Source organism: Pyrgilauda ruficollis, unplaced genomic scaffold (genome assembly GCF_017590135.1).
Source record: "Pyrgilauda ruficollis isolate IOZ18807 unplaced genomic scaffold, ASM1759013v1 scaffold1, whole genome shotgun sequence".
Taxonomy (NCBI): domain Eukaryota; kingdom Metazoa; phylum Chordata; class Aves; order Passeriformes; family Passeridae; genus Pyrgilauda; species Pyrgilauda ruficollis.
This window is the reverse complement of record NW_024508100.1, coordinates 22,548,165-22,563,223: the sequence shown is the minus strand read 5'-3', so window position 1 is coordinate 22,563,223 and position 15,059 is coordinate 22,548,165. Positions and strand designations below refer to the sequence as shown.

The following is a 15,059-nucleotide window of genomic DNA, read 5'->3' as shown; positions in this document are numbered from 1 at the left end:
GCATCTAACCATGAGAACTGATGTCCAAGTTGGCTATGCCTACTTGAATTCTGTGAAAACTGGAACTACCTTTGCTGTGGCACAGGTTCTCCACATGATCAATACACTTACCTATTTTTTAGCATTGTTAATGTAGTGGAGTGCATAGTTAAGGATAGACTGAAATCATTCCAGATTACTTGAATTGTATGTGATTTATTCATTTTAGTGTATAGCTGATAAAATGTATTTGTGAGGCCATGACCAATAAAGAACAGAAAACATCCTTTCCAAGGAATTGTTCTAAATTGCCAGTATGCGGATTTCTAACATGTAGAACTGTGTTTCTGTAATTCCTGTATCCTATTTCCACTTGATCAAAAGCATTAATTGAGATGAGCTCAGTTGATTACAGCACGGTGCTAATATCACCAACGTTGTAGGTTTGAGCCCCATATGGGCAATTCATTTAAGAGCTGGATTTGACAATCCTTGCATGTCCCTTCCCAGAATATTCTGTGATTAAACATGACTAATTTAGTCTTGCTGAATTTACTTTTATTTTCTGACTTACAAAATAACATGCTGCATAATTCTATAATATATCATTCATGAGGGCCATGGTTAAAATAGAAGTTATAGTTTGGTAATTTCTCAATTCAGCCACAAAATGTAACTGTCTCTGTCTAGCTCTATAAAGACTGGACAAGGCCACCATAAAATACTGGAAAATGTTTCATAAAGCTGTTGTTATTTAGGCAGAACGTTTTAGTTTCCTATCTTTTAGCTTTAATTATGCTAAAAGCAAAAATAAATCACACTAAAATGCACTTTTTACTGCTAAAATGGGTTTACACATTAAAGCTGACGTGAGATCACCTATCAAGATGCATAGTGCCAGTGCCATCCTCTCCTCTCCTACTTCAGCTCTCCACAGATGCTCTTTAGAAAGGGTGTTTGATCTTCCAATACTGACTTTAAGTCGTAAAAAAAAAATTTAAATTACATATTAAAAATTACATAATATAATCACTTTACTAGAAAAATATTTATATGTTGAAAGTTACTGAAAGCATTGGTCAATAGATGGCAGGGAAAGCAATATAGGCTTGGTTTTGAAAGAGGTTAGTATATGTATGTTAGTGTATGTACGACTCCAAAACAAGAAGTATGAGAAATAACCTAGAATAATGAGAAATAACAGTCCAGAACATGCTCCCTGCTCTGTTTCACTTCCAAAACTTTTTTTAAAATTCTACATTGATCTGTATTTGCTTAATTTAGGATGCAAGAAAATATTAGTTAACCATGAAAAATAAACTCACAGGAGAGGAGTATTTCTGATGTAAATAAATAACATTTAAATAAATTCTATTGTCATAGGTTTCCCTGTATTCTTAATGATGTTGGTTTAAGTGTTTAAAAATATTCATATACAGAAAGAAATCACCTGTCTTCCATGACAGCCTGTGTTCCCTTTCTGTCTGTTACATGAGCATGAATTTCTGTTTGCTTATGATTTCTCATCTTCATTTTCAGGCTGCCATGTATTTTCTTCTCTCTGGAACAGACTTGGCTAATAGCTACTCCTGTCTTCTGAAGAAAATCTGCATTATATCCCCAGTCTCACGTAATCATTCCATCATGTAGTTGAAACCTTTTATAGGAATGCTACAAATGCATTTGTGTTAATCCTTTCTCCTGTAAGTTTCTTCCTAGTCAGTTTTGGAGAAATTTTCCAGGAGAACTAGATGAATCCCCAGATACTTTATTTCAAATTACATTCCATTTATCTAAGGTCAGGAAATGTGATGAAGGAAATAATTCCACATTAACTGAAAGATGGGCTATTTAGCATGTCGGGTCTTTTCCATTCATAATTTAGCACATTCTCTGTGTCCTGTGGAGCAGCTGTGCTATGCTCACCACAAAGTGATAGTGTCCCTCAGACTTCCCACAGCACAGTCAGGCAATTACAGAGTCTTGGTAGCTGGCATCTTATAGAGAACTATGTGAAAGTAAGGAGTGCCTAGATTAGGTCCACAAAGATCTTTTAAAGTACTCTTTCTTTTGATAGTAACTGAAATTATTGACATGGACAATGTCCCTGTTTTTCCATTCCTTTTGTTCAGTCTGACTGCTCAGTTAAGAATCTCTGAAATACTAGATTATCAGACAGAAGAAATGCCAGAGAGATTTTAATTGCATATTCTTCCACATAAAATGTAGATTTGTGTCTTCCAATACAGCCCGTTACATGTTTATATAATACAAGAATAAAAATGTATAAACTACCAATGAAAGTCCATTAAATATGGTTGAATGTTATAGTAACTGTTTAGCTATCATCAGTTTCTAAAATGATACAGACAATTACTGGGCAAGAATTCAGTATACATTCACTTTATTCCAAAAGAATGCTCTAAAGTGCTCATTTTTAGAGTTCTATGTTTTTATTACAATTACAAGATGAATTATGAAAGCTTTTCCACCCAGAAAACATTTCCTTGTGCCTATTAAGCAAAGAATTTGTAAATATTGTGGAAAACATTGTGACCTCAACAATCAATACACAATTCAAACAAGACGATGTATCATAGATAGCAGTAGCATGAATTATACTTTCTACATAAGATAGTTTTGTGGAGCCTGGATGTTGGGAAAATACTTCTTGTAGCTAATAATCAAATGTCACAACACACCTATTTGCACTGGATTATCCCAAAGACATTCGCAAAAGAGCAACTGTATTGTGCAAACAATCACTAAAATTACATTCCTTCTCTCTAAGAGTATTTAGGTGGCAAATTTAAGACCTGAGTCCTTACAAGTGCCAGAGGATTTGTGTTACCCACATAAACTGCCCTCACAGCTGTCTTACTGTACAGTAATAATTACTAAGATCTGTGTTAGAACCAATGTAATTTGCAATATATGCCTAGAATAAATATCTAATATCCAAATATTAATTAATCCAAGGTATGGGCTTTCCTATACAGGCACAATAGGACAACATTGAAAAAAGTAAAAAAAGCTGTACATTTTACAGGTTTTCAAATATATTCTCACTTACCTGATGATATTTCAATTTTGAATCCAAAGTACATTTACACAAATGCTTTCTTTTCACATGAAAGACAAAGTCCAAGCCACGGTACATGGCACAGCTATCCGATGTTACAGATGGCAGGTGCTGAGAGAGGACACGAACCAGCCTCTGATTTCCTGGGAGCTGACATCACTCAGCTCCAGGTCCATACCCAGTTTAGTCCACAGCCTGCCTTCCTGGACTCTCTTGGCTGCCAAAAGCAAATTTTCTCCTGCAGGACATTCTGACCAGAAGTTTCTCTGAATGGAGCTTACTTTGGGTTGGCATTTTTTTATTTACTTTGGGATGAACAGCCAGCTCACTCAGCTGACATACACTGGGCAGGAAGACCATGCTTCTTACCATTAACCTTGTTCCTTTTCAGCTTCTGCTCAACACAGCTGCCACTTATCCTCTGTTTCTACCATAGTATACTGCTATCACAAGTCCAGCTCTTACATTTTGTGAGCTGTTCTAAACTCCTCTAGAAGATTCCATCCCATGGTAAATTTAGCTCTAAGTACTAATGTCCCTTTAAGTAGTGCACTGAATATGCTTACGCTTAGCTAGAAACTGGTGAAAATAATTCTCATAATTCTATTTTGAAAACTCTTATCACTTACCTACAAAGTAACTCTAGTAACCAACAACTACTGTTTACACAGTATTTTCTTATCCTTTGGTTTAGAGATAGAGACAATTTCTGTTCCCTAACCACAGCTGTTCATAAGCAATGAAGGGCAAGAAAGGACATATTAATGTTACAGAATTTCTGAAAGGTCTGACAAATAAAGCAATGCTGCTTAAAAACATTTGTTTTCTAAGACAGTATCACAAATAACGTGAAGGCCAAAGGGAACACTAAATGTTCTGTGCGAAAAATAATATAGCTGCATAGGTGAAAAGTTGGTCCCATGGTATCTGAATGCAGTACTCCTATTCATCAGGATGAGAACTGGATTCTTGTAGGGATGCAGCTGTGATCTCTTTAATGGAATTCTGTGTTTCAACACAGTTGGAAATGGAAATGTGCATCATTCTCATACAGAACTCAACTGATTGCTTTTTTTTCCTACTTCCAAGACATAAGCTAACTGTTAATGCTCTTAATGCTGCAAAAGTATTTCAAGCTATTAATGAAAGATAATTTATACCTCCATGAACATAGAAGCAAATGCTGAACTCTACTTATGTAAGCAACCACCACTGACCATGATAATTACTGGCACTATGTTTCCCGTCTCTTGTATGTATAAGTATTTGCTAGAATGAGGACATCCTAATATGTATAAATGAATTATCAACTGTTCATGTAAAATGTTCCACTTTTTACTTACATGTAAAATTAAAAAGGAGACACTGCATATCAGCCAGTAACTTTTTTATCAGATGGTTTATGAAATGCTGGTCAGTGAAAGTCACCCAGTCACCTTAATGTTAGAAAATACATCTTTAGGACAAACGACAGAGGGAGAGACACAAAAGGTTGGAAGCATAGAAGCAAACCCTCATTACTACTAAGAAATCTCTATTGCTGGATGACCAGATTGAATCATCATTTAGGTAGGTGTCATCAAAGTTCACAATCTTGAAGTCCTTCTTAAGGTACATGGCATTCAGTTTGTTTAGTGTTCGAGCAAAAGTATATTTAGATGCACAACTATATGCTTCCATATTGTAGACTTTGTGGAAATGCATATCAAAATATGGATTATCCTAAAAAAAAATTGAGAGAGAATGAAATTACTATACACATTATAGTGTTAGAATTGCAATCTGTTGTTCTCTGCCCAGCTACCTACAGAGCTTTTTCTCAGTATGATGGGCTCTAAAGGACTTCACATACTTCTGCTATTCATCTTAAATGGTCTTTTAAAACTTTAAAAAGTAGCAGCTGAAATTCTTTATCATTGGGAATTTTTTCTGAGTAAAAATTTCTAAGTTTTCTCAAGCATACACTGTATTTATTGGTATTGTACAGTCTTGTTTTGAACTGAATCAATTTGTTTTGTTGCCTAAAACACAGTATATGAAAAGCACTTGCCTTGGACTATAACTGTCTACACCTGTGGGAGAAGAATATTGATTGCCCTTCCTGCCTGAGTTGTATTTCTTTGTGCTTTCCAGCTCTTTGACACAATTAATCCTAGCAGCAGATAAATTCTTTTAAATTCTATGGCTATGAATACCTATTATGAATATTTATAGCAGTGTTAATTACCCCATGAGTTTGAGGTTCAATTAGGTTTTTCTTTAATCAAAAATGAGACAGATTTTGATCATCCCAGCTGTAAAAGGATGAATAATTTCTGAAGAATATTTTAGCACAACACTTCAGAAGAAAGTGTCCATAAAATTTTTTAATGAAATTTTGTTTTCAAATACACTCTAAAATCTATTACATTAACTGCAGTTTGCACTGGAAGCTGCAGATGGAGAACTTTTATTACCAGTTACAAGGACCAAATTAGAAAACACCCAGATTCTGCCTCAGGTCTCAACCAGAGATGAAGGCTATTATAATAAACTAACAAACAAAAAGATCTCACCTTCCTCTTCTCCTCCAACAGTGCAAATGTGATGTGGAGCCTCTCACATGCAATAAAGCCAAAATTCCTTGGTAACTTCATTTTATTTTTCAGATAATGCATTTTAATTGCATTTTAATTCTTGTATCCCAAATTACAAAACAAGAAAATTGTTCTCTATGTACATAATACAGAAAGTAACACTTACTGCATCTGCTTCTTTTCCATCAATCATCTCCAGATCTTTCAAAAACCACTTTTCAACTATTTCATATTTCTCCTCTCGGTCCACTCGCCAGTGTTTAACCATACATATTTCTACTTCTTTACTTTTAGTCACTGCAAGAAAAAAAATAGTTTAGATATGCAAGCAAGTACTTCCCCAAGTTAAACCATCACAGGCAGGGCTGTATTGGGTTATACTGGACTTGATAGCTTTATTTTGCCCAGGCAGCAAGAAGGTGCCATGTTGTCAGTCTATGAAACCTGTCAGATTTTAGTAGATTTAGGATTTACCTTACCCAGCCTGTGAAGAAAGAGTTTTGTCTGTTCAAAAGCCTTTCATGTGAACTCACTAGCACTGCAATGAAATCCTCATTCTGGCACTGGGTCTGCATTATCCTGCTTACTTCAAGAGGGAGACTTTTTGCAGTGCTGCAGTTTGGAAATTGCAAAACCTCCACCAAGGTTCTGTATTTACAGGACTTCTGCTACACTTTCCAGTCTGTGAAGGAAGTTCTCTTATGAAGGCATTACTTTTTTAAAGCAAAACTCTTATTTCCCTATATAGTATGTAAATGAAATCAGCATTGAAATTTTTTCTTAAAGCTTCCAGTTGTCCAGTGCTAAATTTATAGAAATTACTGTTTTCCAACTTAGGCAGGAAATGAGATTAAAAAGAGCATGAAGAGGTTTTTTGCAATAACTACCATTATTAATTGATTACCTTGAGTGCTGAGTAGGAGACTGGATTTCTGTAACAGACCATTACAAGTGTGAAAAGTACCAGAGCATGAACAATCTCCTGCACATCCAGCTGCTGATGGCTGTGGGGCAGACCACATTTCCAAGCTATCTGGGAGCCCAAGTTATGGTCAAGAAGTCACCTATATCTGGCAGGAACATTTCAACTTTATAGCACAAGGCTAGGAACACAGGAGCAAAATGCTTTTATTTCTAAATACTGCCTGAATTTTTGAAACCCCATTTTGAATCTTCAGTAGTTTTACCTTCCTCCTGTTAAAACATCTCTTATTCTCACCTGCTTATAAGAAAATTATTATTAAAGAACAACAAAGTACTTATGTTGGAGATACTCCTTCTTTCCATTGTAAAGAAAAATGGTGGAAAATATATAAATTGATCATAATTTCTCTCAACCTATAGTTTCCCTGCCTGAGGAATACAAATAATTTTTTCTCCTGGTCCTATCAATCATAGTTACTCAATCATTTTTGACCAGAAGACCTATCAATCATAGTTACTCAATCAATTTTGACCAAAAGACCACCACTGTGTCATCTTCCATGGAGAACATACAATGGTTTTCATTTGCAATCAAATCTAGCAGATTTATTTTCGGAAGTTCTCTTCATACTTTCAGTTTCACCCATTTTGTTTGTTGGTGTGCTAGCTTGTAAAGGAATATGTTGTGTCCCTCAGAGTTAAAACTAAAGGAAGCTAGCCCAAACCCCAAGTCCTCTCAAAAGCACTAAGGGATGTCCTAGGGGCCCCCAGATCCCCACATTGCTGCTGCTGCACCTCTCTGATGACAGAAATCCTCTGACATAAGGACAGAGCACAGATGTTATGCATAATGAACCCAGCGGTGAAACTTGGGTGTGCTATTTTCAGTTAAGAAAGAAAAATCATTTTCCTGCATTTTACACACTGCTTGATCTTGCACTCAGTTAAAAGAGTTGAAGAAAATTTTTTTCATAGAGAGCATGAGCTCAGATCTACCATGTCACTCTATTAAGCTCTAAAAGCTTTGCTTGAGGTGGGCACAGCTATGACAATACCTTCATAGAGGACAAAGTATTTCTTAAAGCCTTTCATGGACTAAACACCTTTTCCAGTAGGATAAAATGCTATCCCCACCATTCTTTCTTGGGTATACCAATACTGGGTTGTGAAAGCTCCTGAATGGGGTCGCATTTCAGCTCTATGTTCTTCCAGGGTTTATAAACTGTCTTGTGAAAGGATACTGTCACCTTCATGCAAGAACTGGGACTTGCTGTTGTGAAAAGGAAAGGAAATAGTGTTGGCCAAATGGCACCAAAAAAAGATTGTTCAGTTACCCACACCAGGATTTTGTTGTAACACACATTTCAAAGGCATAGACTCTGAAGTTGTGACTATAGTTTGACTGTTTGGGTTTTTTCTTTTATGGTAATTTGAAATCAACAGAAACACACAGAGGTTGCATTGCAGGGATAAGATTTTAGATAATGTGTTTTGCTCCTACAGAATCACAGCAGAACACAGTAGTTGCTGGCAGCTGGATGCAACCCATCTTTCAGAATCAGATTTCCACTCTACTCACCACTTACTCAACCATGCCTGAATATATTAAGATAGTGTAATATTGGATAGTGGAGAGATCCTACTCTTAATACTCTACATGAGTTTTCCTTTATGTCTTTAGAGACTTCCAATCAGTAAATCTGATTAGAGCCTTTCTTTAATGGTTTGTTCTCCTCTAAAAGAGAGGAGAAAAAGAAATTTTTAGGAAAGATTTTAAAGGTGCATAATGCTAATTTTCCTTTTTGGAAGTTTTACAACAGTGAACCGCTTATAGAACTCCAACACAGAACTAATCATACTTCTATTGGTAGTTTCATAAACTGTGAATGAGATTGGTATTTCTGTATGTTTAGAAGCCCTGTGATATATAGGAATAAATTATTTAAAACTGTATTTATAGTTCTAACATACAAAGCCTGTTCTACCAAAATTAAAGGAGTACAGGGAACATAGCTGGCTCACGGTTTCCAATAACCAGTAAAACAGCTCATGTGTTCTAAGAACTTCAGGTTTTTAGAAAGATAATGAACACAGAATACTGCATGCCAACCCCATCTATGTCTCAAGCACACAGATTATTTCTACCTATTATATGTATTTGGAACCTGAAGAGGAAACAGACTGATCGAATCAACCACTTCAACCTAACTACTTACAGATGACATTTCTCTTTTTAGTATTTTTCAGTGGTTTGAAATAATAATTTTAAAAAACCCACGCAAACCAGCTTTTCTGAAACTTCTATGAAACAGGTGATTCACTTGAAAAGAAATATAAAACATAATTACCACTTAAAGCAGTCTTGTTTTACTCAAAGTTTGTGCTAATTACTAACTCCAATGTGTATTTATTTAAACCACAAGTCTAATTTGTTCAAAGTGGAACAGGGACAATATGCGGGACATAAGACCAAACCAAGGGATAGTGCAAAAAATTTACAAATGTTTCCTGCAATGTTAATGCAGGAATATGCAGAATCTGGAAAGAATCTAGGAAAGAATCTGTAGAATTTAGCTAAGAATCTGTAGAAAACCTGACTAGAACTATTGTAAGGGTTTGCTCTTTTCAGAGCCGTTCGAGCGCTCACAGCACTGCCACGGCCAGAGCGCTGCCGCAGCTGCGGGGCAGATGTCGTGTTTCCGCGCTGGTGTCGAACCTGGAGCCGGTGTGACTCACAAGCGGGACAGAACGCTGCTCCGGGGGCTGCTGGCGGTGCGGGAGCAGCGAGCCGGGCTCCGTGCTGTGCCGGGGAGCGGCGGGACGAGGCGGGACGAGGCGCTGCCCCGCTCCGGCCCGGGGGCGCTGAGCCCGGCCCCGCTCCCTCGGCTGCCCCGCTCCCGCTCCCGCCCGCGTCCCCCCGCAGAGCCCCGGAGCCCGGCCCGCCCGGCGCTGCCCCGTACCTGCGGCGCACAGGTAGTAGCGCTGGGCGCCCGCGCCCTCCACCTCGATGAACTCGTGCAGCCTCTGCCGCCGGGGGCCGAAGAGCCTCTTCTCCAGGTCCTCTTTCACCAGCGAGGACATCGCACCGCGGAGTTGCTCAGCGCCGGGCTCCGGTCCCCCGCGCCCCGCAGCCGCCACGGGGCACCAGGGCGGGGGCTGCGCTCCGGCCCCGCGGGGCCGCGGGGCGCGGGGCAGCCATGGCCGGCACCGACCCCGCTCCCTCCCGGACACTTCCACTCCGCCCCCGAGCAGCCGCCGTTAAAACTTCGGCCGCCGGCGCCGGGAGAGGCCGGAGCGCGGATCTCCCCGCCCCGCGCCCGCCCGCCCGCCGTGCGCCAGCGGGGCGCTCCCGGCGCAGCGGCCAGTACCGGCACCGGCACCGAGACAAGACCCGGAGGTGCCGTCCGGCCGCCGAGCTGTCACCCGGCCGGGGGGAGGAGACAACGAGCGGAGGAGGACGCAAAACAATCACACTAGAGGCGATTTACCAAAAAAAAAAAAAAAAAAAAAAAAAAGAGAGAGAGAGAGAGAGAGCTGTCAACGCAATTCTTTTTATCAGTAGATGAAAGCGCTAAGAATTTATAAAGGAATTAGACAGCATTATGGTTGTCACCAGTGTTCCTCCAGTAATAGCTTTTTGGCTATTAATAGCGTTAAGGACAAAATTACCTTATGCCACTCCTTATAAACAGAAAGTGAACTCACGTCCAGAGGAGTTGTAAAAGGCACCCCCAGAATGTTTGCACATGTGAGAGGTCTTTCATATCAGCCATAACTGTATTTGCAGAAATGTTGGTTATTTCTGCCATTCCACAGGTGTGTGGGTGAAGTTCCTGGAGTTGGGTGCTCTTCTAATTCCAGTATCCATGGTAGCCTGTGCTAGAGTTTTGCACTTTGGACTAGTTTCTGGTTGCTTATAAAAGTTTGGATATTCTCTTCTAATTCTTACCTTCAAGCTTAATATACCTGAATACCTTACTGAGTTTTTAATTTTTGTGATCTCAATACAACATAGAAATGAAACTTGGAATGAAACTGAGTGCTAAAGTGAAGGCAAGATTTAGAATCTGAGGATATTTTAAAAATTTGCAATATTAGAATTAGTTTGTGACTTAGGTCTACATGGTTCTTTCATGACATGAAACAAAATGGAACCAAGTTGAAATGATGTAAAATTAGGGAGAATCATCCTCTGCTGTAGATACTAAGCATATTGAGTTGACAAGTGGGAAAGGATTGAAAAGAAACTAGGTTTTGATTTATTATCCTTTCTGTTGATCCCAACTTTGTTTGGAAACACAGTTATGATTTTTAGATATATAGATTAATTTCCATCTCTGATTTGTGAGGGTAAAGTTACTCTAAGCATCAGGATTTATAAGTACAGGGCTTAGGGATAAATTTAATCTCTTAGCTTTGAAGTGTTATTTTAGGAAAAGAGCAAGATGCTCACTTCCAAACCAAGACATCCGCATATCAGGAAGATGCCTCCTTATGGAGACTTCCCAGAGGATATCTGAGGCACAGGTTCCTGCCCACAATTTTGATGACTTGGCCATGCCTTGAATATGAGACTGCTGTACAAGCTGGCTTGCAGTTCACTGTCCTTCTCTGTCAGCCAGACATTGGCAGAATTGGCAAGGCTGATACCCCAGGCTTCAGTTCATCACCACCAGTGTTAATAATGTCGTGGCTGGAGGTTTCAGTGCTCATCCTCAGTGCCAGACTCCTCATTAGGAAGCTGATTTTGGCTCCACCAGCCTGTAGCTCATGTTGCATCTCAGATTCTTCAATATTTTTTTTTCAATTCTGAAGCAACAAAAGTACAGACAAAAATACCTTGAGAAAAATACTTGCAGCTCTGGAATAATTTTCAGTCAGTGTCTCCCTTGTTAAAGATTCTTTTGGTATCAGAGAAACTGCCTAGAGGGCAAGTGAGGCATCACTGGCATCTGAGATGTGATGGAGCTAAGACAAAATTGGTGCATAAATCTGATCTCTCTTGAATCAGATTTTCATTTTTTTGTTTTGATCATAATGTGAGTTTCCACAATAGTGTTTTGAGGTTTGATATATTAATATTCTTCTGCAATATCCTTAATTGTATTCTCAAATGCTGCATTGAACAACTCCTCTGAGTGTATCAGCAGAAAGGTGTAATGATGATTTTAATGGGTAATCTTTTAACAGGAAACATAAAACTTTGTCATTCACTATTGCCTTTGATTCTTTTGATTCTTTATTCACCCATCCTCTGTTACAACATATCAGATTTTAGATCCACCTTAGCTGTGATAGTATAAGCCCAAATCCTAACAGAAAGGCAACAGTTGAGCTATAACTCACACAACCAGCAAGGATACACTAACTGTGGACTGGGAACAACTTATCTGACACCCAGTGTCCCAGCCAGCCATCCCTACCTCAGATAACACCACTCCTGAATGAAGGTCTTATAGACATAAATCAGAACGAACTAAACTAATTGTTTCAAGCACCACAAAGGAATTTACACCCAAATTTTACTGGGATTTACATGTAACTGTCCAAATGGATGAATTACAGACGATTGTGAAAGGCACACAACCCCTAGCCCAGACTCACAGTGGTATACAAAGGGAGAAGTAGTAACCAGGAAAGTGTCTTACAACCTTCTGCTAAATATTAATTGCTTCTATACCTTTTTTCCCCCCCATTTTTCCCTTGCAATTTTTTCCCATGTCCCAATACAACTTTCTGTACTGTACCCAGGATATTAACTTTAACAGATGTAGCAGCAGATCCTAAAAAGATACATCTCCTTAATCTTCATTGTTTCTCAGTCACAGTGTTATGGTAAAAATTTATTCACCAGCTTCAGATACAATATTTTTGATGGGTCCCTCTACTTCTTTGGGTCTACCATTGGACATTAGGATATGCATGCAGTGTGATTATTTGATCCAAAATGCATTAAGTCAATAACAAAATTGTCTTTGATTCTGGTAGGCTTCAGAGTAGTCATTACAGGCACAGTAGAATAGTGTTTAGGTGGGACTTCACTGTGGTCTGCATGTTGAATCCTTCCAGAAGATGTACATTTGATCTTTCTCTCAGTTCCTGGCACACCTTACAAAGCAGTGTTTGCTGGAAGCATCTTTCCCATTGCTCCTTGTTTGACAATGTCATGAAATAATGGGAAGGAAAATGCAACATGAAGAATAATTTCTCAGAGCCACAAAGAATCCCTATAGAGTGAAAAATGTAATTTATAATAGGCTTTACTTTCCAATATCTGCTGTTTCTGTTTGAGGTTTCAGCCAGGTACAGTTTTCTCTGTTAACAATTACTTTAATATCTGTAAATATTCTTCACAGCTTTGAGTCCCCAGATCACTTTTTTAACATCACAGATGATATTTCAGCATGTAAACTAAAAATTACAAATGGCATTCTACAGTGACCTAGCTGTACAGAGCAGTTTCCAAAGCTGACTTCAGAAAACTAGTTCTGAACAATCATCTTTTTTTCCCCTGTGATTTACTAATGATTTTTTCTCATGTCTCTTTCCCCACTGGCATTTATAGAGGATCTACTCCTAATTATGGCTAGTTATTCCCATGTTTTTTTAGCTATGCCAATAAACTTAGATTTCTGTGCAGTGAAGCATAAACCTAGCTGTGTTGTCCTGAAAACTCTTTGAAGCACCAGAGATTTCATGGAGAAATGCTGTTCAGTAAGCAGCAGCTTGAGACACTCAGTTTTAAAATAGCAGCATAGAAATGCGTGAAGTAGAAGACGTCAGTTGGTTAAAATGTTCTTGCAGAGCTGCTTTTCTCCTGACTGTTTTGGGGAGCCCATTAAAAGAGTCTTGTACCAATGCCAGGATATTTGGGTGCTCAAACAATGATTCAAGATTTCATCAGTTCTGGTAAGGAAAATGAAACCCCAAATGTGGCTGGTGTCTCTAATGATATGATGTAATTACTTGGTTTTAAAAAGCAGTACTGTAATCTTTTCTTGGAAGAAAAAAGGTAAGAGTTTATTCTTGAGTTTATTTAACTGACACTCAAATTCCTCAAGTTTACATTGACTTTATACTGGTTTATCATTTTCAAAATGTGATCATGAGTGTCATTGGCATAAATGATCCTACATAATGCCAGCATCCTATCCAAAATTTTCTTTTCAATGGAAAATACACATATGTCCTTCATATAATAGTAACCAGATGCTGTTTTATGGATGGAGTTTGAAAGCATATTTTGAAACATAATACAAAAGCATGAAGTATCCAACTCTTCTATGAATAATTTACACATGTTGAATTTTACACATATATGAACTAAAAATTAGGGCTGTAAGTAAATTAGCTTAAATAATAAGACTTTCAGTTCCTGTTCAGCAGAGCACCTAATAAGACTTTGATGAATTGCAGCCACATTTAATTAACAGCGTGAAATCCTGGCATGATGGATTCAGCACTCTGTTATTCAAATATAACCTATTCAATATCATACAGTTTTCTTTGTGGAGGTAAAACTATAAAGATAAGAATAAAGAAAAAAAAAAAAGGAAAAAAGGTTAAAACAAATCCTATTAGTTTCTATGCATACAAATGATCATTAATCTTCTGACAGCTGAAAGCTTTTGAAATTTTAGGTCAGGATTTTGACAGCTGTGGTGTATTTTACAAAAAATACAGAGGAGAACACATAGTAGAGAGTTACATTGATCAAGAAGTCAAGAAGTATCTTGATAATACATTAGAAGTAAATTAGGTTGTTACACAAATCAAAGTGCCCTTTTATGTTCTCATTTTCTTGTAAATTTTTTAATAAATGGATTTTTTCTTCCAGAGTTACCCAGAACAACTTTAACAGATATTCTGTCAAAAGCCTCTTTAGACTTTTTAATAATGATTTTCATCTCTATCTCTGTAGTTGCAAGTAATAAATTTAATTTGTCTTGGCACAAGAACCACTCTCTTCTCTCATGAAAATTGAACATTATTATTAATGTAGATAGTCAATTACTTCAGATTAATGTGGATTTATATTTTAAATCAATACATCACCATGATGCAAAGCACTCTTAAAACACTGTAAACTTCTGATGGATATCTAATCCATTTTTTAAAAATTCATAAAGTCGGGAATCTATACAACTGCATAATTTGTATGGATGTTGTATTTAGGCCATGAGCACATAGTTGACAGTTGTGTGCCTTAAAATATATCTTATTCTATATAGATCTTTATAAATTCTCATCCGGTCAGTTACTCACAAATGTTAATGTCAAATACATTAGGAGAAGAAGTAAAACACAAAATTTTGAGAGTAAATTTAATTCATCATGGGAAAATACTGATAAAAGAATGGTGGACATGTCTCCAAATGCTTTCAGAGGTGGCTGCTGTTGTCAAAGAGGTCAATTGGTCAATTGTAAAGTACAGAGCTCAGTACAAGAATCATTAATGCAGATGTAATGACATTAATGCAAATGCATGAGCATTTGCA

General features: G+C 37.9%; 1 protein-coding gene across 1 annotated transcript; it reads right to left on the bottom strand.

Moving 5' to 3' along the window:
* Nucleotides 1-4,509: 4,509 nt before the first annotated feature.
* Nucleotides 4,510-9,774, bottom strand: EXOC1L (exocyst complex component 1 like). The gene is made up of 3 exons (XM_041459283.1): nucleotides 9,522-9,774; nucleotides 5,804-5,934; nucleotides 4,510-4,783 (listed from the first exon to the last, which is right to left on the bottom strand). The coding sequence occupies exons 1-3, from the start codon at nucleotides 9,640-9,642 to the stop codon at nucleotides 4,520-4,522; spliced, it is 516 nt and encodes a 171-aa protein (XP_041315217.1). The 5' UTR covers nucleotides 9,643-9,774; the 3' UTR covers nucleotides 4,510-4,519.
* Between the last annotated feature and the right edge of the window lie 5,285 nt (nucleotides 9,775-15,059).

What these genes read in the sequence shown, in the direction of transcription:
- EXOC1L (XM_041459283.1), bottom strand. Translation starts at nt 9,642, where the DNA reads ATGTCCTCGCTGGTGAAAGAGGACCTGGAGAAGAGGCTCTTCGGCCCC. An exon ending in CTACTACCTGTGCGCCGCAG is followed by an intron (nt 5,935 to 9,521) that starts GTACGGGGCAGC and finishes TTTTTCTTGCAG; the next exon opens with TGACTAAAAGTAAAGAAGTA. An exon ending in ATGGAAAAGAAGCAGATGCA is followed by an intron (nt 4,784 to 5,803) that starts GTAAGTGTTACT and finishes ATTTTTTTTTAG; the next exon opens with GATAATCCATATTTTGATAT.